The 27,222-nt window shown below is 46.6% G+C and overlaps 1 protein-coding gene across 12 annotated transcripts in view; it reads left to right on the top strand.

Moving 5' to 3' along the window:
* METTL22 (methyltransferase 22, Kin17 lysine) overlaps window positions 1–14,255 on the top strand; it is a 31,363-nt gene extending 17,108 nt beyond the window's left edge. For 10 of the 12 annotated variants that reach the window (XM_044452564.1, XM_044452553.1, XM_044452555.1 and 7 more), the window contains 5 exons: window positions 925–978; window positions 3,260–3,340; window positions 4,203–4,305; window positions 6,673–6,841; window positions 10,165–10,350. In XM_044452564.1, the coding sequence (XP_044308499.1) occupies window positions 925–978; window positions 3,260–3,340; window positions 4,203–4,305; window positions 6,673–6,841; window positions 10,165–10,305 (548 nt within the window). In that variant the 3' untranslated portion in view covers window positions 10,306–10,350. Of the gene's footprint in view, window positions 1–924; window positions 979–3,259; window positions 3,341–4,202; window positions 4,306–6,672; window positions 6,842–10,164; window positions 10,351–11,603 lie in introns of those variants that run through there. The other 2 variants (XM_044452562.1, XM_044452561.1) reach the window with 2 other exon arrangements.
* The last annotated feature ends 12,967 nt before the right edge of the window (window positions 14,256–27,222 follow it).

The following is a 27,222-nucleotide window of genomic DNA, read 5'->3' as shown; positions in this document are numbered from 1 at the left end:
TCAATTGGGATTTCTTTATTTTGGTACAGCTTTACAAAAAGTCTTTCACTATTTTCTTGATTGACGTACTTTGTACCTGCAGTTGTCCTTCTCCATCCTTCAAATTATATATTAGTCTCTTTTCTCTTTCCTTCTTTCGTTTGTAGGCTAACCATCTCCCTGGTTCATTAGCATTTTCAAAAAAGTTCTGTTTAGTCAATTTCATTTGTTTGGTAAGTTCATTTGTATGTAAGAGGTTCAATTTGTGTTTTAAAATATTCATTTGTGTCTTAAGGTCTTTTTTGATGGGTCTTTCTGAAGCTCCTGTTCAAGCTTCGCCAATTCATCTTCTAGTTTAAAGCATTCCTGCTTTCTCTTTTTATTTATTTTTGCTGAATAAGTTATTATCAGACCTCTAACATGCTTTAGGTGTATCCCAAACATTTTGCAAAGAGGTTTCTTCAGCTTTATTTACTTGAAAAAAAATCAATTCCTTGGTTATTTCTTCTTTAAAATTTTTATCTTTTAATAGAGATTTATTAAATACCCATCTGGGTGTTTTTGTTGTCCATTTCAGTGTCATGGTTACAGGATTGTGATCTGCCCAGATATTTGTATCTATTTCAGCTTCTCACAAGTCTGGAACTAAGTCTGGGGTTATGGGAATTGTATTTCTGTAGGAGAACAAGCAGTCATGAACAGAGAATTGTTAGTATGTTCTGCATATTGACTAAATCTTGTTCTAGCTTTTGGAGTGGTTATTTTGAGGACTTGCTTGTATGTCTCTCTTTTTTTAAAACTGAGACAGACTCTTTTAACAGAATGCCCTAGCTGATACGATGCCAATTTCCAGTCTTGTTAGTTCACTACTTACTTTTAACTCTAGTAGACTTTTCTCTAAACATAAGTTACCACTTATTTACCTATTCTCTTACTGATTTACAGGCAGTAAAGTTAAAGTCAGAGTTCTGGACTGGATGAAAGCTGATTTTTGTACTGGTAAGCAGAGGCTCTTTTGAGGTTTTCTCTCCATCCTACTGAGCTACTAATTTAACTTATTTAGCATTTTAGCGGATGGCTTGGTTTTGGAATGTATGAGCAAAGGGGTTAGTTTTTGAGCATGTGCAAAGTACATCTCTTACATCACTGCCGAAACTCTTGTTCTTTTAATCAGAGTTTAAAAGTCAAGCTGTTAAGGGTAATCTTACATGTCCTTTAGATTTAGAAAGAAAGAATTCAGCCCCACTTGTTTTATATATTCTGCTATGGCGTGGGTATCAAAATACAAACTGTCTTATTTAGTGCCACTATTTAGTATTTTTAAAGTTATTATGTAATGGCAAAGTTTTGCTACCTGAATTTGCTTGTTTTTCTTTCCATACCTTTTTTCTTTTGTGTTACACTTTGTAAGTTGTCAGCTTGGTAGAAACATAAAGAACATAGCTAGTCAGAAGGAACCTCCTGGGCCATCTAGTCTGACCCCTGGCACAAGCCAGCTCCACTCATATAATGTCCAGCATGTGGGTGGCCAATCTTTCCTTGAACTCCCTCACTGATGGGGCCTCCACCACTTCCTGTGGAAGTCCATTCCATATCCTAGGGGTCCTAACCATCAGGAAGTACTTCCTGACCTCAAACCTAAAACCCACTTCCTTTAGCTTTGCCCCATTAGACACATCCTTCCCAATTCCCTCAACCCCATCTTATATGGCATCCCCCCAAATCCAGCTACCATCCTTGTGACCCCGCACTGAAGTGATTTCAACCTTGCTGTGTCCCTCTTGCAATGTGGAGCCCAGAGTTGGACACAGTTCTACAGTTGTGGGCGCACCAGAGTCCTGTAGAGCAGTACCAGTGCTGCTCTCGATTTGGCAAGCCACACTTCTGGCTATACAAAGTGGCATTTTCCCTCTTAAATACCACATCACACTGCTCGTGTTTAACCTGCTATAAACAATTACCTCGAGTTCCCTTTCACAAGTGCCGCTTTCCAGTCGCTTGTCCCCCATCCTGTACCTATGGCACATATTCCTGATTCCCAAGTGCAAGAGTTTGCATTTATCTGTATTGAACACCATCCTGTTGTCCCCTGCCCACTTCCACTGTTCAGATTCTTTTGAGTGCCTGCTCCTCAGTTGTGGCCACCACCCCCACTTTGGTATCATCTGCGAATTTGGTCAGCATATTGGTTACCCCCTCCTCCAGGTCATTGATAAAAATGTTGAACAGAATTAGCCACAGAACTTAGCCCTGAGGGACTCCGCTCTGCACCGGCCACCACCCTGATGATCCCCCTCTGCTCTTGCTCCTGTCAGCCATGCCCTAATCCATTGGACAATGCATCAGTCTATCCCAAGGCTCATCAGTTTCTCAACTTGTGAAAGGCCCTGCCGACATCCAAGGAAATCACATCCACCACATCGCCCACATCCAGCCACCTCAAAACTTTACTGTAGAACTCCACAAGGTTTGTCGGGCAGGACCTATTTTTGCAGAAGCCGTGTTGCATGGCCGCCAACCTCCCTTCCCTATCCAGGGTTTCTAGAGCTTTCCCTATTATGAGATTTTCCATTTTAGGACCTGAGTAATTTTTTAAAAAATCTTTTACTTTGTTTGTTTGTTTGGAGTTTTTGTATGCCGCCCCATTTGCATGAGCCTCGGGACGGCTTCCAATACAATAAATAGACAGGCATATATATAGTACATATAAAATCTGGATTCACCCTGGCTATAGAAGTTAAAACCAATAAATAATATTAACAGTTATTAAAATATTGTTTAAATAAAAAGGTCTTGGCCTGGCGCTGAAAAACAAATAACAATGGCGCCAGGCGGACCTCTCTGGGGAGCGCATTCCATAGGTGGGGCGCCATCGCAGAGAAAGCCCTCCTCCGGGTACTCAGTCTCCTAATATCTTTCACAGAGGGTTCCCGGAGGAGGGCCTCTGCCGCTGATCTCAAGGGGTGGGAGGGCAAATATGGAAGCAGACGTTCCTTTAGGTATCCAGGTCCCAAGCCGTTAAGGGCTTTGTAGGTGATAACCAGCACCTTGAATTGAACCCGGACTTCGATGGGGAGCCAGTGAAGCTGGTAGAGGACTGGGGTTATGTGAGAGTAATGCCCAGTCCCCATCAGCAACCTGGCTGCTCTGTTTTGAACCATCTGAAGTATCCGGACTGTCTTCAAGGGCGGCCCCACGTAGAGTGCGTTACAAAAGTCCAATTGGGAAGTAACCAATGCATGTGTCTTTGGTTGATTAATAAATATATATTTTAATGCAGATCCTGAAAATCCCTACAGTTGGTCTGAAAAAGAGATTGTGGAGCTGCATGATCTCTCCACTGTGATACTTGCTGCTGATGGTAAGAAAATAAATCTGGAAATCTCATTGAAGAAGCAAAGACTTGGGGATTATTTTTAAATCCCGTGCTCCATGCGTTTTTGTGTTTTTGAATACTTGTAAGTATTTCGAGAATTCACTAATCCCTGTTATAGCCATAAAATGAGAAAACTGACTTAACTTGCCAATTTTGAAAGAATGCTTTTAAAATTAGGTGGAACCAACGAGAGAGTTGAAATCAGGAAAATGAAATGAAACAAAGCTTTCTCTGGATTTAACATGGTGATAGGAAAACCTCACACATGGCTTAGAAAAATATCACAGTTGAGAGGAATTATACAGTTCAGAAACAGAAATTGCTAATGATAATGGGCACCAAGCACAATCTGTATTTCCTGGATGATCCACCTTAAAATAGAGGGGCTGGGGAGGAGCTTTGTACCTTTCCATAGCAGCCCTGCCCAATGAATTGTGCAATATTTCAGAATAGAAAAATATAGCAGGTAAAAGCTATTGCAGATACAGCAGGGTCAGATCATAATTTTAGCTGACCAAAAGCTAAATAATACACAGCACAATCTTGTGTGTCTACTGAGAAATACATCCAATCAAATTGGATGGGACTTATTTCCAGGTAGGTGGGATTGCAGCCTAAGCTGTTCAGTGCAAAGCAGTTTGTGAAATTCATCCCACCTGTATTCCTGGTTACAAAGCTGCATCTCTTCCTGCCCTGAACTGAAAAGTCTTTCTTGTTCAGAACTGAAGTGTAGCTAACTGCATTCTGAAGGCTCGGGATAAAGAACAGGATATTCTTAAATCAGTTTTAATGCAGAAGAAACTCAAAATCCAGATGATCTCGATGCTGTTTGTCTTTTTTTTCCTAGTGTTTTATGATGATGATCTAACAGATGCCTTTTTCAGAACGCTGTACCGAATCACTAGCAACTTGACTAACCCTTCCACAATCTACTTGTCAGTAGAAAAGAGGTGAATGATGTCTTTGACTCTTAAGCAGAACATGCATTACAGTATGATTGCTTTATCTTGCTTGTTGATAATGCTAGAAGGTTTGCAACTTGCATAAGGCTCTCCTTTGGGAGACATAAGACTGTCTCCCAAAGGACTTTCCAGCGCAGATTAGGTGGTCTCAAAAAGCATAAGAACATACAAAAAGTCTCGCTGGATCAGACCATGGGTACATCCAGTCCAGCGCTGTGGCAACGCGGCTGCGCACAGGATCCTTCAAGCACTGCATGACTGCAAGAGCCCCCTACTGCCCCACATTCCCAGCAGCTGCTGCACACCAGATGAAAATAGCAATGTGAGAGACCTGTTTTTCAGAGATCAGAGTCAACAACCATGTCCACCATCGAAGAGTTAGGTGGTTGCCAAGGATTGGTTCTTTCTGGTGGACATTGTAGCACATTCACAAGACCGCAGGAGATTCATGCAGAGAAACAGAAACAGCGGGTCAGAAGGGGTCTCCCAGGCCATCTAGTCTGACCTCCGGCACCAGCCGGCTCCGCTCACGACATGCCCACCATGTGCACGTCCAGCCTGTCCTTGAACACCCTCACCGATGGGGCCTCAACCACCTCCTGTGGAAGCCCATTCCATACCCTTGGGGTCCTTACTGTCAGGAAGTGCTTCCTGGCATCCAAATGGAACCTTGGCTCCCTGAGCTTTGCTCCGTTGGAGCGCGTCCTGCCTTCCTCTGCAGGGGAGAACAGGTCTCTACCCATCTCCACGTGACATCCCCTCACATACCTGCATGTCGCCAACATATCCCCTCTGAGTCTCCTCTTCTCCAGGCTGAAGAGACCCAGTTGCCTCAGTCTCGCCTCGTACGGCATCCCCTGCAAACTGTTGGGGACATACAGGTATGTGAGGGGATGTCACACGGAGGTGAGTAGAGACCTGTTCTCCCCTGCAGAGGAAGGCAGGACGCACTCCAACGGAGCAAAGCTCAGGGAGCCAAGGTTTTGTTTGGATGCCAGGAAGCACTTCCTGACAGTCAGGACCCCGAGGGTGTGGAATGGGCTTCCATAGGAGGTGGTTGAGGCCCCATCGGTGAGGGTGTTCAAGGATAGGCTGGTCATGCACATGGTGGGCATGTCGTGAGCGGAGCCGGCTGGAGCCGGGAGTCAGACTAGGGAGTCAGACTAGATGGCCCGGGAGGCCCCTTCTGACTCGCTCTATTTCTGTGTATATCTGTTTGGGCCTGGGGGTTGGGAACCGCCGCTTTAGAAGGACCAATACTGAAGCTGACGCTCAAATACTTTGGCCACCCAATGAGAAGGAAGGACTCCCTGGAGAAGACCCTGATGCTGGGAATGATTGACAGCAAGGGGGCCAGGGGCGGCAGGAGATGAGGTGGTTAGGCAGCGTCACTGATGCAGTGAACATGGATTTGGGGGAACTTGGTTGAGGACAGGAGGGCGTGGAGCGCCGTGGTCTGTGGGATTGTAGAGAGGCAGGCATGACTGTGACTGAACACCCCCCTGCCCCCCACCCCGTGATGAGATCCTTTAGAGTAAATGGCGGTATAGAAGAGTCTTAAAACGACGAAAGAAAGGCCTCTGGGACCTTCATGCTTCTTCTATGATTGGCATTTACATTCCACTGAAATGCTTTGCATACTATAGACATGGTCTTGAAGGCATCCTGTAATATGGATTCTTCCCACTGCTTTGGCAGGGAAAGAGGCCAAGATGGTTGTTAGCACATGTTTGGCTGAAGCGATGCTTGAAACTGGGATTTTGAGCTCACTCTCTTTCATGGTCGTGTGCCGCCCCCAGGAACAGGCAGCATAGCTCTGGGTACCTGTCCCTAGGGAGCAGCTGTGGGAGAGGGCTGTGGCTTCGTGTTCTGTTTATGTGCACCCCAGGGTGCCTACTTGCCTGCTGGGGGCAAATGCAGAGAGGGCTGTGAGCCGGTGCAGCAGGGCTGCTGTGGCGCTTTCAGTGTCATCACGGTGAATTTTTCCCTCTCCTCCAGTTAACTCCAGTGTATTAATGTTACCCTGCGCTGATTTCTGGGGTAGAATACACCAGGCCAGTTCAGCTACAAAGTGAGTGAAGGGAATTAGCTCTTGGGAATCTGAGAGTAAAGCCCTTAGTTCTTGGGAGATCTTCAAGAAGCCCCAGGAGAGTCCATCCTCTTTACACTCGGGCCTGAGGATTTGTTGACATTTTTGCCACAATACAGTCAAGTGTTTGTTCTTCCATTAATTAGAGGTGTGAAGGCATCTGGAGTCATGGGGGTAGGGGGGATCCGATTGCTTTTGTTTGATTGTAAAGGTAAGTCTTGTACAGATACTTTGTGATGTGTTTTAAATGGATGTCTCTCTGCCAGGCTCAACTTCACCCGAAGGCATATGGATGTTGTGTGTGAAGCATACAATCACTTTCAGAGTGGCTTGAAGGACCTGCTGAATATCAGAGATGACAAGATGAGATACACCACTCAACCCGTTCAGCTTTCCTTTCCTCAGCATATTGTTTATGAGCGGGTTGAGCAGTTGGTGGGTACCACTGTCTGACAAATTAAATAACCTCTGGGTAGCTTTTCGGATTAATCATAAAAGCGGAGCAAAACTATTTTCTTGTATTCTCCACCTGGCTGAACTCAGCAGTTCAGCAGTGCTGAAAATGGTTTGATCTTCACTGTCAGCCAGTTTGCTGGTGGACAGTGGCAGGTGAGGGTGAAAACAGGCATTGTATTCTTTCTTGTAAACAGCCTTGGGAACGTGATTAATGTGCACTGCATATTAAAATATAAAAGGGCAGACAAGAATGACTGCAGCCCATTTTTCACTGATGTGCCAGTGCAGATTTGCTATTTGTCTTGATGATGATGAGATCTGAACCCCACCTCCAGCCTCAGGAGCTTGTTCTGATGTCGAAGCTGGGACTCGGAACTCTGGACATTCTTTTCCTGCCCTTTCCGGCCAGTGCAGGAAAGAAACAGGCTGGCGAGGATGACCTCAGAGACAGGCTTCTGGAGATGGGGAGAGGAGGAAGCCGGTGTTGCTAGTGTGCAGCACCTCCTCTCACACCAGGGCTGAACACCCCAAAATTGGCTCTCTGAGTGCTTTACATGACCAGAGGAGTGCAAGAGCAACCTTTGCCTCCATGCTTCTCCCACTGTGCACAGGATGCCCATAATCCGAGTTTGGGGGGTCATGGCCACCCTCACTGGATTGCACGCTAAGTCTTCTGTCTTGTCCTGCCTTTTATATCAGATTTGTTTTGTTTTGAAAGCACATGGACTAGCATATATAGAAACAGATGTACATCACGTTACTGAAAACATCTTAAAAAGTTATAAAAGTGCTTCTTGGTAATGTCACAGCACTAATCCTTCGATCATTGTTTACCTATTTTGAAACCCAGCAGTGGTGTTTTCCAAGATAATCCTAAGAGAGAAAAGTGTGTGTTAGTTTATACAACTGCCTATGCCACTTTTAAAAAGTGATGTCTGCCTTCACCCAAAGAGTCATTTATCATTTTTGCAAACCATGCTGGCCCTGAAGGGCTGAAACTCACGTGCATCACTCTTTTTGGTTAACCAGAATTATGGAAAATGAGCAATTTTGTATTTGTTTTGCATCTCCTGAGGTATGTCAAATTTTGTGTTTGTTGGTTTTCTGTTTATTTTTGGGAAACCCTTTCCACACTTTTTTCTCTGCTGTGCATGGCGTAGGATCCTGGCAGGCCATATGGGAACACACCTGCTACACCCCCCCGAGGGTGTGCATTGCATTGATGGTCGGGAGCGTGATGCTGTCACGCTTTCAAAGAAGATGGTCTAGGGCAGGGGTCGGCAACCTTTAATACTCAAAGAGCCATTTGAACCCATTTTCCACACAAAAGAAAACACCAGGAGCCGCAAAACCCTTTTGACATCGAAAATGAAGATAGCACTGCATATATCGTTTTTTACCTTAATGCTATGTATATCTTCATTATGATTTAGCTGCAGCTCTTGTTCAGTCACTAAAAGCTGTTATTTTTAATCTTACATTATAAACTAGTAGGACTCCTTTCATATATTTTGAATAGGAGAACAGCTTCCTGAAGAGTCAAAGTCAGTGCTAAAGGGCTGCATGCATTAAACAGCAAACCCCATAAGTTCGTCAGCAGTAAAAGAAAATGAATCTACCCAAGTTTCATTAAATGTTAGGTTTTCTTCAGAAACTTTTCTTCGATTTCTCCAAGCACTGTGTTGGCCGTGCTGCTGTGCCGGCACGGGCCTTGGATCGGCGGCGGCTGTGACGCAAACGACGGAGCCACAGCAGAGGCATTCAAGAGCCACATGTGGCTCCAGAGCCGTGGGTTGCCGACCCCTGCATTAGAGGAACTGAAAGCCATCTGCCACAGGTCCCCAGAGAGAGAAAAGGTTGCAAGATGCTGGGAAACCTCTTTATTCTTAAGAAGGCTCAACCCATCTCTCCAAAGACTATAAAACAGATGACACCAGCTTTAAAATAGTTTCCAGAAATTTTATTTCTGAAAGATAATACTCTCCAAGTGATTATAACCCCAAAGAAGGCTCCGAAAAATACCAAAGCTGAGGTGCACTGAGTTTAAGAATAAAGTAATCTTTTTTAGCCTTCCAGAGAAAATCATTAGGAAGTACCTCGTAAATTCTGAAGGAAACTCAGACTTCCTTAGAATGCAGTCTTAAAGTCCTGTCTTATAACAAAATCCAGTATAGAAAACACAAATTTGAAACTCTAAAATGTAGGTAGGAAGGAAGGGCATCAAATGAAGGAAATGTGAAATAGAAGGGTGCCATTTGGGAACCAGCAGGAATTTTTACCCTCACAAACCAGATCCTGTTGTGTAAGCACATGTCAAGCACACACAGTAACAAGCACAATGATCCTGTGCATCTTCCCTTGGAAGCGGATCCCACTGTGCTCCATGAAGATCGTCCTGGAGAAGTGTGGGTGGCCCTGCAGCCTCAGCCTGTGAACCAGACAGCCTGACCAGCACACATGAATAGATTACAGAGAGAGAGAAGGATGGATTTGCTTGGAAGCAGTGAATATATTAGTTGAAAATACAAAAATGCATCCATGGGTGCTTAAATCAGTTCCGTGTGCTGTGAGAGTCAGTCCAGGCTTCTCTTCATCTCGTAGATACGGGTAGATCTACGGGTAGATCCCCTTTCCTTTTCTTATCTCAAAAGCTCAACAGAAACATCAAATTTAAGGAACCTTCCATACAAAGGTGATGGGTGTGCTTACTCAGTTTTCCCCCAAAGTAGTTCCCATCAATTAAAAAATGAGGGAGAGGATCCTGCCACTAGGATTAAAAGCAGAGTGAGACAGAAAAGGGAAGGGGAGTGAAGGAAAAAGGTGGAAGTGGCACATCAGCTGCTTGCTACTGGAAAACATAGTCGTAAGTCGGCATCGGTGCACATTCCCTCACGGGAGTTCTCACACTGAGCAGCATTGGGCAGCTCTTGCTTGTTTGGCTGGCAGGTGGTGCCTGTGGAGGGCTGCTCCCCTTACTGCAGTCTCAGGGCAACAGAAAATAGTAGCTGGCCTTTTTTTTGGGGGGGGGGGGAGCCACCCCCTGCACCTATTCCTTTACTGACTGATGGCTGGGTCAGGTTGGCCTCCTGCTCACCTTGATGTGCCCGAGAAGGAGGGGCACAGCTTCCTGGTGAGCTTAGGCTGATGGCAGAAGCCAGTGTTTGCTTCCTTTCTCTTCTTAATTATAATCTTGATGCAGTCAAGTTTTAAATGTTCAGGGGAATGCCTACTTTTTAAAAAATCTGTTTTGATTAAAATTCGGCCTGTGAGGTTAATCAGTTTGAAATGTTTATTCTTAACAGGAGTTATGGAAGATTACTGCCGAAAGAAGGTGTTCCCCCAACCCAAAAAGGATTGAAGTAGAACATGAGGACATTCAGAGTAATTTTCCTGTAGGGTTCTGCTCAAAATTACCCTCCGAATGGAATGAGGAACCAAATTGATCTTGGGTATGTGTTAGAAACAGATTAAATATATTTAATCTGCAATTATAGGTGGGTTGTGATTTATGAACAATTTTGCTCATATGCTTATGTTACAGAAATTTTAAACTGTTACAGAAGGCTAACTGTTTGGGATATGCAGCTTTAAAGAGGGTCTCAAAGATTTGCTTCCCAAGAACAGCTGCCAGTTCCCAAGTGCTTGTGCCAGTCTCATTCTTGTAACAAAAATAAGTTGCGCTTTAAGAATGAGCAGATGAGGTTGTAAGATAGCCCTAGTGTCACAATACATCTGATGAAGAACACTTTAGTCTCTGAAACCTTTGGGCCCAATCAATTTGTTAGGCATGTCATGAGTGGAGCCGGCTGGAGCCAGGGGTCAGACTAGATGGCCCAGGAAGCCCCTTCTGAATTGTTCTGTTTCTGTGTTTCCAAGCCACAAGTTCTTTTCATGTTCTTGCTGCAAACAAATTCATGCCATGGGGAAGCCAATTGCTATATTTCCTACCCTTTGCCTAAAGCTTTATGTTCTGCATTACTAAACTTTAAAACATTCTGGCCCAGGGTACGAGTAGCCTTCATGCTGTGGGAAGGAAAGTTGAACGCTCCCATTTTTTTTATACCTTAATGAAAATTACACAGTTGGCTTGTTCAGTGTAATTTTTTCCAACTCAGTGTGGAGGGGAACAAGGCATTTCATTGGCCCTTGGAGCCATGTTCCTGGACTACTTGGAAATCCAGTTCCGAAATGATTCTTGCTTCTGAGAAGTCACAAAACATTACCTTTCCTTGGAAACACAATGGCCATCCTCTGAGCCAAGGCATTTAGGATCCTAAATTCTACGTGCAGCAACAAATTCTTGTATAGTAAAGCTGCATCTTCTGTGCATGAATGGCTGCACAGCTCTGAAAATCCTGCCTGAGAGCAGCAGGGTTTGTAGGACCGGGAGGCTGCCTGAAACCACTGAAACAATTGGTGAGTTCGGTGTGCTTGGCACATTTGGACTAAGATTCTCTTGTTGGGAACCAGGAGGCATGAAGGACCGCCACCCAGGATGAAAAGTTTGAGGAACGGTCTTGGGGGGATGGGAGATGGAGGGGCAGTTTAGTTAAAGTGCCAGATTAGTTAAGAGAAGACCCAGTTTCTGCCATGAAGCTGGCTGGGTGACCTTCGGCCAATTACTCCTTCGCAGCCTAACCCACAATTCCTTGAATTCTGTGGAGGTGGATGCTCCTACTGCTGTGGGAAAAAATAAATAAATGCTTTGTTTTAAAAATGGTTTTAAATTAAACATCTCCAGTTTGCTTCCTAGGTTCTGTCACTAACTGCACCATGACTTTAGTGTTTAAAAAGTTGAATTTGCTTTTGTGTCAGCCAAATTTGAACCCTTCAACACTCTTCACGTGGTAAGGATGACATTTTTTTTTTTTTTTGGTCAAAAACACTCTTTTAATTTGTGGGGAGCAATAGCCTGCATGTTGTCTACTCCCGAAGTAATAATGAATACAAATAATAAGCAGCCAGGGCAAGGCAAATTAAGGAAGAAGGGAACACTACACAGAGAGCCAAGGACAGTGTTGTGCAGTGGTTCACAGGTGCAAGAGACCCATGGGGATTAGCCAGTGTTACTCTTGCTTAGCGTAAACCCATTGAAATGAATTAAACTTAACTGTGAGTATCTTAATCCTCCTTCATTTCAGCAGAGTGACCTTTAGAGGCTGCACTGTATCTTCCACCAGGAATACTCCTGGCCCAGGGAGAAGAGCACGCTTCCTGGGTCCAGGTCTGGGCAGCATCCAGAGCCTGTGTGTGCTCTCCATTTTGACCAAAGGCTGACACTATGCAGTATGAGTAGCCTGCAAGAGAACGATCAATCGGGGCAGTTTCTGCTTCTGACATTTCCGGAAACCATTGGTTAACCAACAGAAGCAAGCCAACTCTGAACTCAACACGCTATCAGGCATTTTTATATGGGTTTTTAAGTTGCTTTTTAAGTGGGTCTCTCAGGGGGACATGTCCAGATCATTGATTTTTGTGAAATGCAGGGATTGTTGAATTTCCAACACACGCGGCACAGTATTTTGTTCCTTGGGGGCCGTGGGGAGTGTTTAGGAGAGCATAAGCAGTTTACCACTAGATGTCACTACAGCTTGACTGAAGACAGCATCTGGAGCTGCCCAGAGACGCTGGCCACTGCTCATGGCACCCCCAGCCACCCTTTGCTGCTTTACGAATGACCTAGGAGGGTTAAGAGTTGTATTTCAGTGCACCGGAACAGACCGGATTACAGAAACAAAAGGACATTGGCCTTGGGTGGGTTATGTCTGGGCATTCTGTTGTTGCTTTTTGCAGCATCAGAGCCCATGAACACAAAGAACAGCAGAATGCTGCCCATAGAACGAGAGGGGAGAGTTGTTTCTCCTCCTCTTAGGAAGTGTCTGTGTAGTACCTCTGTGCCCTGGCATTGCACAGAAGCATTCTTTCAATAAATCAAGTGTCTTCTTTCTTTACCATTTTTGTCACTGCAAGTACAAAAGAATGTGAAGAATTAACTGGTCCACTGTAAAAGATCTCATGTATGGGCCCATCCTGTGTGAGAATTGTGAGCGTTTTTCTTTAGAAAGTTTTCCAGCTAGGCGAGAAGCTGGAAAGAGATTTGATTGCTTTCTGGTTTTTAAGAGCTAAATCCAACATTCTGAGCCTTTTCCCCTATACCAAAGAAAGATTAAAGAGGCTGTCTAGAGAATTACAGCAAAACAACAAAAATGAACAGCAGTATTTGCACGTATTTGAAAACAAAGGAGTAACTCAGAGGTGAAACACAGGATTTAAGGTGAAATACAGCATTGAAGGTGGGTCTTCAAGCAGAAGACCCAGTTTCTGCTCAGTTCTCCAACAGCCCACCAGTCAAGTCCCAAGTCTGTTCCCATTTGCCTTAATTTATAACACCTGTTCTACCCAGGGTGCTTGTGCGTGAGTGCTGCTCTGTACATTTTGTAGAAGGCTTGACAAAGCAGAATCTTGAAATAGACCACGTCAGATTGCAGGCAGGGTATCACAGGTGTGAGTGCCTTCCACACATGAGAAAAAGCTCCCTGTATGTAGAGAACCGATTCAGTCCTGGCAAGATGAGCTGATATATTGCATTCAGAAATAGGACTCTTCCCTAAACTGCAGTCTGAAATGATCCGTTCCAGAAGTCTACCAGTTTTCAGGTACGACTGAACAATGGTGGTGGTCCGGTAGCTCGGTGTGCACGCATCCTGACTCCTTGATGACTCCTCAGTAAAAGCGTGAATGGCCACCACTGAGAAGATGTGAGGGGATGCAGAAATTCAACAAGCTCGTTCACGGCTTGCGATGGGCGTCATCCCGGCTTGCAGGCACCCGTGCCAGCCAGCCCAGGCAGTTGTGTTGACATGGTGCCTTACTGGAGCTTCATCCCATGCACTTCGGCTTTGCTGTCTCTCTTCCATGCTCCCTAAGCTCCACATTGTCTGTGAAACCTCTGCTTCAGCTGTGGTCCTGTGCTCCTTATCCTGCAGGGAAATTTAGCCTGGGTGCATTCCTCAGAATGGAAGGCGTGCTCCTCCAGAATGAGCCCTGCCAGCTCATAGTGATGGCAGTCTTGGATTGGCAGGTTGTGGTCCCCCATGGGATAGGCTTTCACAGCCTGCATGGCTTCCTAGGTCACCCTTTGTTCGTCAGTCTGCTCAGTCAGAAGGCTGCTGCTGTGTTTCCCTTCCTGCTGTGTGCTTTCTCGGGCTCTGCAGTTCGTTCTGTCTGCCTGCTTTCCCCCTCACTGTAAAATTTGCTCTCGTACACTCTGCTGCCTAACTTGGTCCCATAACTAACTGCAGAGGAATGCTATTCATTTCTATAATTTTTTTCTGTGCCACCCTCATATGTACAGAATGTTTTCAAGCAATAATTAAAAGAATCCAAGCCACAACTAAAGCAGAAAGTTCACCAACAGAATTATTCAAAGCCACCAAACACAAGTTACGTAAGGTTTTAACAGGTGCCGGGATACCACCAAGGTTGGCACCTGTTGGGCTTTAGTGGGGAAGGAATTGCAGCAATGGGCTGCCCCAGCGAAGAGGCCTTCCCGATCACTGGCAGATGCCTCTTCCCCAGTGAGAAAGGGTGTATTTAGGGCACCCTAGGCCATGTGGATCAGCAAGCAGGACCCTCTTAGAAATTTCTAACATACCTGCCTCCATTTTGCCCCAGCAAAGCTGTTGCAGCAGTTAGTGGGAGGAAAACTGCAGCCTTTGGGATGTCAGAGTGTGTGTGAATCCTGCCCAAGTGTACTGTGGCAAAAAGCTGAGCCGGTCTGGATGAGTTGGGACTTGGTCCCATCAAGTCATGGCTAAATCAGGTCCCGTTGCTTTCACGTGCACAAAAGAGGCAAGACAATTAAAAAAAAAGGCTTTGACGAGCAGCCAGTATGGAGAAGGAAGAGAGAGATGAGAGGCCCCACGGAAAAAGCGCTGGGAAGACTGCTCTGGCGGTTCTGAGTCAGCTGCTCTTGGGACCTGCTGGTGTTGGGGAGGAGTACCTCATCCTGATGTGAGCAAAATGACAGCCAGTGGGATTTTGAAAGTCTCCCTTACGCTCGCCAGAGAAACTTATGATTAAGGAGCATTGTGATATGATTTCTTTCACAGTAGCAAAGCTGCATATCAGATGTCACCAAACAGCCTGTTGCAATGGCATGAAGAAGGTGTATTGTTCAGGACCATGGCCAGAAGAATGAGCTCTATATTTGCTTCATGCTGCCTGTTGAGATTTGGCCAAAGAATTTCCATATCCCCCACCCCCCTTTTGCAAATCTTACCAAATTTGCAGATAATTTCCTGAAAATCTCAGCAGAGCATTACCACCTGTACTTAACTCTGTGTTCTTAAGCTTTGCCAGCATGCAATGCATGGCATGATTAAAGGTGGCAGCACCCTGAGGTATTAATGCCTCAGTAGATATTTGAAGAACTGGACTGGGAAAATCAAGGTAATTTATGAATTTAGGCAGGGAGAGAGAAAGGGGGAAGGATTGGTGGGTCAAAAGAGCAGTTTGTCCTCTAAGCAAACAATTATTTTTCCCCCTGGAATTAATAGGCTGACGCAATATGTTTGCCATTGTAATCCCAAAGTCAGGGAGGTGAATTTTTGGAAAGCGGAGCATTCTTCCAACCATACAGTTTATTTGTAAGTGCTGCACTTTCACGTATTTCCAGATTTACTACTTGGATTTTGATATATTGTAAAATACTACTTCAGACTTTGAGTGCTTTGATAGTTGTTGAAGTTTTGTTTTGGCAGGCATGGAATATGAAATCTAAGCTGCCCAGCTGTTAAATATAATCCATGGTTAAATTCATTGCATGTCAGTTCAAATGGCAATGGTCTGTCAGAAGTTACCAAGTACTGAAATAGGTATCAAATATATTCTGTCAATAACTAGTAAATGCTATTTATTGAGAGGATATTGGGATTTGCAAATGAGAAATTTGGAAATAAAGTTTGAGACAAGTTTTGAGCTTTGATTCTATGCTAGTTCGAAGATGGCTGTTTCTCAGATTAACTTCTGAACTAATAAACAGCACCAGTTACAAAACTTGGTTCAGAGACAAATTAAATGGTCAGGAGGTTACAAGAGGGCAAGCACAGCTGCTGGACACTGTGACCTCAATTGCTTATTACTGGGTCAACTTCTCTGCTGCTAGATTTCACCTATAACATGGGGCTTGCCTAAACCACCTTCCTGCATGTGTTGCTGTCTACTTTGTCAGAAGAGAAATACTGAAGAATACATGAACTGGTGTGCTGAATCATTCCAAGGTACACCCTGGTTCTGGACATGCCTACTCATCAAGTACACCATTGAGTACTCAATTCACTGTACTCCTGTTTGTATCTACTCCAAAAAACCTTCCACTTTCAGTGGGATTTATTCCCAGGTGAGTGGGCTGAAGAATTGCAGGGTGCTTTCTCATAGTAGTCAGCTTGATGCTGTGGGGGGCATGAAGCAGTGCTCCTGTTTTGTATGTCTTCAGCATTTATGGCCCAGTGGTAGAGCACGCTCCACCCCATCCAAGGAGGTACCAGCCAGATGCCATGGCTTATACACCTGTCAACAGAATTATTGATTTTGCCTAGTTTATTAAAAATAAACTAACAACCATTGTCACATCTCGGTGCAATTAACTAGCCACTAGTCTTGCTCTTTGCCTAATTAAAACGACTCCAGAGAACATTAATCCCTAGCTGGCTGTGAATGGTGGAGCTAGTGGTTCAACATACCTGGAGGGCACCAGGCTGAAGCCATCCTGGAGGGCTGGGTGCTTCCAGCCAGAAAAAGCGAAGCTGTGGGAAATGTTTCTGGGCACTCCCACAACTCGTGCTGCTAAGCAGGGAGACCATTCCTAGCAGTGTTTTCTGTTTCCGTAAAATGCTGCTGGCAATCAGCTGGGCCATCAATGCCATTTATGTCTCAGGCACTGCAGCAGGTGGCCAGGCCCCAGCCAGCATCACCTGCCAGGGCAATGCCAGTGCTGGATGTTGCAGAAAAAGACATCCCTTAAGGTTGTGTGCAGATGGACACACTTGGTCAGTGGGGAGGGGAGGGGAGGTTATGCTGTGCTGTACATTAAACTTCTCAATTATATGTTAATTATATTGCCCTGCTTTTTGCATTGTTTATATATTTAATATATTGCAAAGATTTTACAAAGATACTGCAAAACAAGTTGCAGACACTGCAAAGAAGGGAAAATTGGGCTGAACACTGCATTATTAATCCTAGCATTTCTCTTGCATTCATAATTCTTGCAGTCTAACTAAAGTCATGATTTTGGGTAGGAAATTAAGGATGCCGTTCTAGATGTTATACTCAGAAGTAAGTAGTGTATATTGTAAGAATACACTTTTAATCTGCGCTGTAAAATACCATCACCAGCAAATAAAAGGCCCCAGAACGCATTTTCAGAACTAGCCAGCATTCAGCCCGGATCGGTTGAAGTGGAAAAGGGTGCATCTGAGCATGTTATGAATAATTTTCCCCTCCCTTGACTAAACCGGGCCAAGAGGAACGTTAAAGGTCAAGTCACCAGGAGAAAAACAAAACGGTGGTAGCCTGGCACCACTTTGCTTGCAAAAAGAAGAAAATGTTACGTCTGCCTCTAGTTATTTTCCAAAAAAACTAAGGTGAAGCGAACTTCGCCTTTGCCCTCCACCCCCAAAGCGCCATCTCTTGGACTCTCGAGACCGAGCTCCGACCCGTGTCCGCACGCACCTTCCTCCCCGCCTCCCAGCGAGGTCTCCCTCCTTTCTCCGCCCGGCTCCTTCGAACACGGGTGTGTCATGCCCGGCGGCTCCCATTGGTCGGCGCCGTATCGGAGCGGGAGAGCGAGCTTGTCATTGGCTGCGGCGCGTTCGGCCAGCCAGCCAGCTAGCTGCGCGCCGGCCTCCTTTACTCCGTGGTGCGGCCGAGACGGAGCGAAGGCGGCGGAGGGCGAAGCAAGCCGGTGGTCCGTTGGACGTGGTGAGTCGCGGAGGTGCTGCGGAGGATCTCCCGCCACCCCGGGGAACCCCAGGGGGCGAGAGTGCCCGTAGGGCTCCCCGCAACCACCCCGATTGTATAGCCTTCAATCTCTCGATGGGAATTCCTGATTTTGAATGCATGGAATCATAGAATGGAAGAGTTGGAAGGGGCCGGGAAGGCCATCGGGTCCAACTCCTTACTGTTGCGGGTCAGCAGTTTACACCATCCCACTCCGTAATAGTACGTCCTCGGTTCCTAACGGTAGCTGGAGAATTTCAATTCTAACCTCATTCGATAATTTTGTGGGAATCCTGATTTCTCTTCGCCACCATTATTATGACAGTCTTACCGCATTTTATACAGGAAGGGGGGTGGGGATAGCATGCAAGCCCACCTTTCGTGAATAAGCCTTTTCTATGGTTGGAGTCCGACGCACGCATTCTGTCTTGGTTTCCCTCCCGTTTTAGATATTCTCTGTGCTTCGCTGTATGGTTCTTTCTGGAAGGGTATTGTCCCAGTATTTCCCTCTACTCTAGCCTCTTTTTTGGGGGGGGGGGGGTTCTTAAGAGGGGGGTTCTCCCTTTTTCCTGATATGCCTCTTTCCCCAACATCCCTCTGTGCGCCTCCTTGCCTCTCGCCGCTTCCAAGGTGACTCCCCTCTCCCGATTCCATTCTGGATGCCCCAGTGTGCCCGCCTCTTGCCTCGTCTCTTCCCAGAGGCACTTTGTGTACCCTCCTTGCCCGTCCCCCTCTCTCCAGTTTTATTTTAGGGAGCCGCCTGTCCAAAGAGAAAAGCCAAACACCTTGATGGACGCAGCTCCCCAAATTCTGCGCCCTGCTTTGTTCCAGGCCAGCCCCCTGGGGGCCGTCCAGGCTGCGACCATCTGCTCCCCCCCTCCCCCCGCCCACACGCTGCTTTAAGAAACAGGATCCGGGCCTTTCCCTTTCCCCTCCCACAACGCCGGGGATGCCTTTCCATTCTGAGGATGCCGCTCTCACTTCCTGGCCTGCGCCTGCTCCATCCCCCGATCCTGAAATTCTATCCGTCTGCAGCCCTGCTTCAGGATTAGGAAGGGCTCCACCGGGGCCTCCCCACGAGAATAGCATGGCTAGACCTCCTTTCTTTTGTGTTTTGGCATCTTCCCTGAAGTGTTAAAGTTCAGGTACACTGATCCCAGAAATTTAAAGTTCGGATGCATTGCCAAGCAAGCAAACATTGTGAGGAGGTTGCACTGAAATTTGGGCTGTCTTGCTTAGCTACCTGGTTGTATTAATCGGCTAAAATCACAGAAGGCAGTTTCAATCGATGAAGGCAAATTTTAACCAGGGAACTTTTTAACCAGGGCCCATTTTATGACCAAGGCAGGCTTGGTTCTGGTTTGTTATCATGCAGAATGAAAAGGTTATATAAAAATGCCTTTTTGCCCCCAGTGGTGTTTAGCTGCTTGTTCATTAAACTGTGAGTTCTGACACCATTCTGTTAATGTATATATTTGTGCACATTTTAGCAAAGAGGTTAATTAGTTTACAAACAGATGCTTTGTGAACTAAAAGGCTTAGGTTGGGGGTTTTGATTTTTTGGTTTTGTTTTGTTTTTTGATGGACTGTAGACTTCAGAGAAGCTGCCCACCTACCAGATTCTGCAAATCCCCAGAGCAGGTGAACTGTGCTGGAGACTAACACCACCACCCCTACACACACACACGCACACACACACACTTAATCAGGATTGCTGACCATTTTTCCAGGGCAGAGTAAAGTTCCTTCTAGTATTGTGGAGTTGAACAGGCTTTAGGCTGAAAAAATAAGCTTCAGATTCTCCAGCAGGGGACTGGTGTCTGGGCCATGGAGAGCTGGATTTTGCAGTATGGTCTAGGTCATGTCAATAAAAGTATCAGTCATTCAGCTTTGGCAGCTGTGGGGATGTGCTTGGCAAGCAGAGCACTTAATTTGAGCCCTGGAACCCCTGGAAATCCAACCCAGCTCTGGACATTTAATTAAGCATTGCTTCTAGTCTCTCAGGTCTATATCACCTTGAGGACTGGAGATCCTTTTTTGTTTTGTGATTTCAAACAATGATTAATTCTGTACTTAGGACTGACTTTTGCAGTTGTAGAACATTCCCAGCCCCAAATGTGCATGGCTTCCAATGACAGATGCACAATTGAGCATCTGTCTCCACTGCATTACAATGTTTGTTCCGATCCGTAAGGAGCGCCTCCCACCAAATAAGCCCATGCACTTATCATACATGCTATCACATCATCTTCTCCTCAAAGGCATTTTGCCTAAATTCAATCACTGCAAGGAAGAGAGAACTAGTTATGAACTTAAAGGTTAACTGAAGAAGGTTCATTATTTGGGGATGGGCTACATGGTTTTATGCAGAAAGTCTCAGGTTCTGTAACTATAATGGGACCACATCAGAGGTGATGTGAAATATTCTCCTACTATAAGCTGCCTAGGAAGGCCTGGGGAGGTGGTGGAGGCCCCATCAGCGAGGTGTTCAAGGAAAGAATGGACAACCACATGTTGGGGATTACATGAGTGGAGCTGGAGGTCAGACTAGATGGCCCGGGAGACCCATTCTGACTCTCGGTGTTTCTATGTCATGCTTCTTATAGAAAATGCACAATTTCCCTGTGTTGACAGAAAAATATTTGATTGATTGATTGATTTGATGTATAAAGTTTCATCCAATAGTCCCAACCAGGAGTCTCTGGGCAGTGTTCATCAATCAACAATGTTATACAAAAATATATAATAATTTCTTCTGTTTGATGGGAGGGTGCTGAGAAGGAGAAGGCAGGGGGGTGTTTACTACTTCGTGCTCTCCCTGAAGGCTCTCTTATATGGCGGGTGATTGATTTGGAGCACCCTCACGCTCCCCAGCCAAGGCCTGGCAACACTGTCCTGCCAAGCGATGCTCCTGGCATTACACTGCTCCTCTCCTTTTTGCTGCGTCCCTTTCCCAGACTCTTCCCCCACCTGCCACATCACATTCATGTGTCTTCCTCATCACAACGCACCACACTGTATGTGTCCCCCATTACGTAAGATGGTCTCCTTCTGTGAAGAGGCGGGTTCCTCTGAGTCTCTTTGCCTCAAGCCATTTCTTTCCCTACAGAGGATCCCCCAGCCCTCCTACTTCAGTGTAGGTTTTTCTGCTCCTTGGAAGAAAGAGCAAGGCCTGGCTTTATCAGTGGCAAGCAGTTCTCTGTCCATCACACGTGGGCTCTGCTCTTATGCGATGCTGTTGAAAGGACCATGCATGCATTCCAGAGAGGCCGTGAAAGGGCCTCCTCACAGCTCCGTGGACTTGGTTTCATGCAGGAAAGGTTTCTTGCAGTGGAATCTTGTCTGGTTATGGCCAGAACTGCACCTCTGCACTTTGTCTTCCTGCTTTTGTTGGGGCTGTGTTTTGGGGTGGGGAAGAATCGAGCAGAGGGTGGGAGAAAGATCTTGGACTGCACACGGGGTGTTATAAAACCATATCGTGATGAGCAGATTATAACCATGAGCTATAAAACCATCCGCTGCACTTTGGTCTTTATGCTTAGTCATGGTAAGGCTGACGAAGGGCTGCCGGTTGCTTCTGGAGAACGTGGAACTCTCTTATATGGAGCAAGGCCCTCATCCACCCAGCCCAGGGTGATTGGCAGCCACAGTTCGGGTGTCAGGCCCAGCCCCCAGCCCCCCACTTGCGCCCTGAATTGTTACAGGAGATGCGAGGGAGGGAGGGAGGGTGGCCACCTGCCCTGCTAGAGGGAGGACAGTCCTCTGTTGGAAGGGCTGTCTCATCCAAGCCTGACTCAGTGATGAAGAGTCACAATGGGCTTCCAAGTTCCCCCTCACGATTCGCCTTTGCCATGATGCTAAGGCATCTTGTGTTTCTGCTTAAGTGGCAGAATTCTGAAGCTGCACCTCTCCACATAAAGCAGCTTAGGCAAATGTTAAGCTAATATGTACCCTCTTGGGGTCTGCATTTTCTCCCCCATCCCTTTGATTACAAGTAAGTGGTGTCTCTTGCAGAGATCAGAGCCCTTCCTCTTCACAGGCACATGGGAGAAGCGTCCTTGCGATGCCCTTTCCATCTGCACCCCTTGCAGGAATGACCTGGAGTTAGGGTGGCCTTTTGTCTTACTTGACAGAGGACAGTCCTCTGTTTGTCAGGACTGACTGTTTGGAAGGGCTCTCCAGTCGATGCCCAGTTTCAAGTTTGCTGAAACTGCATTTCCATTTAAATTACAGATTTCTGCAGATATGACAAGTTTCATCCAGACTTCATGCCACTCTGTCTCCTCCTTTGTCCTACTTGTGGGATGATGCATTCCCTCCATTTGTCACCACGACCACCCAGCTCTGTGGCGTAGCAACTACTTCAGCAGAATATTTCCCGCTCCCCCATTCATTCCTCCAGCTTTTTGCCACAGCAGATTCAGCACCTGTGTATAGCAAGGACTTTCTGATCCTCACGGCTTTCAAACCCCTTTCCTTCCCCAAACTGGTTTTTCTGGAGTCTCCCCTGAATGCTGGATTGATAGGCAGCAACATAATACTTTTTAAAAAGCCCTTTAAATATATTTCATGGGAGGAGGGTTGGCGGCAGTTTGAGTGAGGTTCAGCTGGCCAGGTTTGGTCCAGTTCGGCTGAATTCCTTAGCGCCTTCTTGTTGTTCAGGCTTTTGCAATGGATACTGGGCAAGATCTCACCTGCTTTGCTTTTGCAGACCAGTTATCACATTCCTAAGCAAGGGTGCAGGATCAGGATCGCTTCCATTCTTAAGAAGGATGCAGGCAAATTGGAACCAATTCAGGGGAGAGCAACCAAGAAGGTTAAGCATATGCTGAACAAGTCCCATGAGCAACGTTGGCAGAGCAGAAAGGAGAAGTGGGAAAAGAAAGCTGGTGGCAGATGGTGCTCCTCTCCGAATTTCCCAAGAGCTGCTGGAGCGGCCCATTCTTGCTGACCGAGAGGGCAGAGCTAGAGATGATGGGTATCTGACAGTCAAGGAGTAGTTGTAATGGTAAACTCCAACAGAAAAATGCCAAGAAGATGAAAGAAGCCATGACAGATCATTGGCTTCTGCAACCATAAAATTCTGCTGGTTTGTCAGAGCCACTCCATGTTTAGGTGAAATATGCCAGGTCCTTGGTTGGAGTAAACAGAAGAGGAAAATGGCTCGTTTTTAATTGACAGAGCTGTACAGAATTTCACAGGAGTGGTCAGTGTAACTCAGGGTAGTCAACCTGGTATCCTCTAGGTGCTTTGGACTACAGCTCCCATCAGCTCTAAGCAGCATGACCAGTGGTCAGGGGTTCTAGAAGTTGTCATCCCATACAGCCAGGGAGCAAGAAGTTGTGAGAGGAGTGGGATCTCCTAAGCCACCTGAATTTCCTGTGTTGAGCAGGTGGCCTGTGAGGCTTTCATCCACACGGTTGTTCTCGGAGCACAGATCAGTGAGGCCTTTTCTGTGAAGAGGGCAGGTGGGGGAGGAAGTGCAGCACTCACTAGGTGAGCTCACCAGACCCCACCCCTGGATCGGCAGCCTCCAGACACTGGGGGGCCCTTGGGCAAGATGCCTTCCGTGGGCCCCCTCCCTTGGTGGGTCTGCCTTCTCATTGCCACAGGCCCCAGCTGTCCCTGTTCCCCCCTCTACTATCTGCTGCTCCTCTCCCTCCTCCTCCCCACCACCACCCCCGGGCCAAAGTTACAGGCAGGGTACAAGGACGGAGAGGAAGAACAAAAACAGGGGACTCCCAGTGGGTGCCCAGCCATGCCTTCCCCTGGTACCGGCTCCCAATGCACATCTCCACACAACTAAGATCCTAGCTATCTGACAGGGCAGATGGAAACCCACCTCCATGCTCTCTTTCAAACAGACAGTGGGCAGATGCTAGTGCTTAAGGATGCTGTAAGCACAGCTGGAGCAGTTGGAACAGGAAAGGAAGCTCGAGCTTCTCCATCCAGCTTGCTCTGAATATGAGGAACCTGTTTCATGCCTCGGCATGTGTATCGGTATCTTGAGTTGTGCTGGGTCTGTCCAGCATCAACGGATGTTGGCCCATCGGGGTTTCCTTAGTTCTTTCTTTCCCAACCTGCAGTCCTCCAGATGTGACAGCTGTGGGATTACAGAAGCTGTAGTAAATGCAAACAGAACTTGCCAAGCTAGGAAAGGGACGAGCTGCCTTGTGTCTCTGGTTGAATTGTATCTCTGAAATGTATTAGTTTATTTATTGAGTTTGTTTGGAAGCTGTCCCTTAGCAGCATGCTCTCTAAAGCAGGACTGGATTTTAGGTGCTTTGGAACCAATTCCTCCTTTGGGCCCATCGCACAGCAGCAAAAGTGGGGAGGCCAGCCTAAGCCTCCCTGACTGCTACTGGAGTGCAAAATAAACAAGTTGAAATAGCTTTCACTATAGCAGTTTGGTGCCCCTTTTCAGCGGCGAACCACAATTCCCTTGTTTTTCCTTGAAAGCTGTGAAACTGAATAAAGGCAGCAGGAGATACAGCAGATGCCATATTAATATTATCAAAACAAAATGGATGGGTGCAAAGCTCGCTCGCTGATGTTTCTTCATTGCACCTGCTTGGGAAAGGGGCTTTCTGATTCAGGGGCTCCCAGCCTGGGGTGCGCGAGGCGGCAAGTTCAGAGGGTGCAACAAAGGAGGAGGCTGCTTCTTGATTCACCAAAATTGGCAAATCATGACTTTTTTTTACCAAAATGTATCCCAATAATAAAATTATTTATTATTCTTTTGTTTGCATTTGGATTCAATTCCCTTTTGTCAATCAAGACAAAATCTGGGAATCTCCTGAAACCACAGGCAGGGTTGCAGAGCACCATTGGCCTGCGAGTTCCATGTTTGGACAAGATCGTGAATGGGAAGCAGGGACAAAGAAGTCCTTGAATTTTATGCTCAACAATCAGGATCGATTTTACAGTTGACATTTTTTCCCTAAGTGCTCTATTTATATGTGAATTTTATGCACTGAGTTAAAGGCTTATTTTTTAAGTTGCGTTTGTTCACCCGCAGTACCCTATATGGTTAATCTTTGGTTCAAAAATTAGAAATTTGACTTCTTCATCTTCAAATGTGATACTGCTTTCGTAGGGGGTGCAAGCGTGAATCAGACATTTTCCAGAGGTGTGGGGCATAGAAAAGGTTGACAACCACAGCTCTAATGCAGCAGTCGGAAGGGAGGTTCTTTGAGCCATTCTTCTAAAAGATATTTAGAGAGAGCACATCATTTCCGGCAGTCCCTTTGGAAGGCAAGTTGAACTTGGATGCAGGAAGCAGCTAAACTGAATGACTGACATATAATACGTATATACCCAGGAGGTTCCAACTGAATCGCATGCAGATACGTGGATTTTCAGCCAAATGAAGCGATGCATTCGGAGCAGCAGCATTTTCCCTGGGGCCAGGGGGCAGAGGGGTGGGGACACAAAGCACCAGGAGGCCATTCCACTGCACCTGCTCTCCAACGTGCAGCCTGTCGGCCGCTTGATCGGCCTGCCAAGCTCCTCCTCCATCACTGCAGGTCTAGGTAGCCAGCGCTTCCAGGGGTCTCTGAAATGGGGAGTTTGCCAGTTGGCTTCCTTTGCAAAAATGAACATCCAGGTTTGTGCACTTGTCTGAGTACCTGAACTGGCTGGCAAATTCAGAGTTGGGTGGGTAATGGACTTAATGAAGCCGAACTGGAGATGCAGTCAAATACGTGGGAAGCATCTCTCATGGCAAGCAGAGGCGCTGGGGGGAAGGCATGTGTATCGCAAGAGCCCCCTTCCCAGGGTGGGGGGAGCAGGCATCCCTGCGCTTGTGCCCACCTGCCCAGCCTCTTCACAGTCACTGAGACAGCCTGGCGACTCAGTGCCCGGGCAGTGGACCACCACAGGCGGCCCTATAGGAGCCCATGTAGCTCAGCAGCGAGTCCCCCCATGGGGTGGGCAGTTTGTGACCTGCAGGTGTTTAGCCCTATACTTCCCATCAGTCCTAGCCAAGAGAGTCCCTGGGGAGACACGAAGGGAGCAGTGACTTTCCAGATGCTTTGGCCATCCAGTCTACACATTGACTGTCACCGTTTTCCAGGGCTCCAGACGGGAATCTAGCCTGTCCCTCCCTGGAGATGGAGGAGGTCTAAAGATGGCAGAAGTGGAGAAAGAAATGTTTGCTCCGAGACAGAGAGCACGGAGGTTCACAGTTCTTGTTTTTAAACAAACTAGTCCATACAGTGGCAAAGGCAGGCTTGCTAGTGTGAAGAGGGCACACAGGCCCGGGTGTCTTCTGTTCTAATGCAATTTGCTTGTCCTGAAGAACAAGATACGTACCCTAGGAAACGGTCTGTGTATCACCTGGCTTCCACAACTATGCTCAAGGTGGCCCACAGAATGAGCACTGTGTTAAGGTGACTGCCAGAAGGGGTCGGAGCTTGGTGCCTCCTACTGCTGAAGCGTTGTGAGCAGAAGCCATTCTTTGTTCTTCCCATCAGTCCTTGTCAACGTGTGACCTCAAGTTCTAGGATTATGGGACACACAGAGAGAAAAAGTCCCTTTCTCCCATGACTCAGAACTGTATAAGCCCCTGCAAGGTTTTCTCCTCTACCAGTCGGTTATTTCCTGGCCCAGTGTCTGAACCATGGGATTTATTACTTCCCATGGGAGAAAGCTTTGCTGGACCATTAAGTCTGGTCAGGAGTTGCAGGCGCATCCTGAGCTTTCCAGACCTCTCAATTTTGATGGCTCTGATCAGTCACCGAGCTCTGCAACCACATTTTGCAAGCACATCACAGAACTTCAGCCTCTGATCAACTCGTCATCTCTAGGCCATGGGCAGTGGCACGGAAGGCCAGATTGCCAAAGCCGTCTCTTAGCCTGGCCTGTCTATGCACTTGGCAGGGTTCAGTAACAACGGGCTGCAGAGGGACCTCACGGCAGAGCATATCTCGTGTAAAGGCAGCTCAGCAACATGCTGTTCAGTGGAAGCTTCCCTGAAGCACTGCTGCATGAACTCAAACTAGACCCATGATTTGAATCCTGCTCTGCCAGCACTTGAATCCTCATGTTGGAGTTTCCCGATTCTGGTACCCCTGGAATAATCCTTATCTTGGAGTTTCCCAAGCAACTAGTGCGTCACACTGCTTTTTCCTGAATGCAATTTGCAGGCACATTCAGTTTTGTGCAGTGCTGTGGATTTCCAGGGTGAAAAATGAAGATTTTCTCCCCAGAAAAAATGACTGTTGCTAAAAATGGTCCTTTTTTTAACTTTGTATCTTTTGATGTTTGAGACTAAAACTCTCAGCATTCTTGCCATTGAGCCATCTTGGCTAGGATTGATGGAAGTTGCAGTCTGACTCATGTGGAAGATTGTTGTAAGC

This window comes from Varanus komodoensis, unplaced genomic scaffold (genome assembly GCF_004798865.1).
Source record: "Varanus komodoensis strain SLA01 unplaced genomic scaffold, ASM479886v1 scaffold73, whole genome shotgun sequence".
Lineage (NCBI taxonomy): Eukaryota > Metazoa > Chordata > Lepidosauria > Squamata > Varanidae > Varanus > Varanus komodoensis.
Note: the sequence above shows the minus strand (reverse complement) of the source record. Positions and strands in the feature narration are given on the sequence as shown.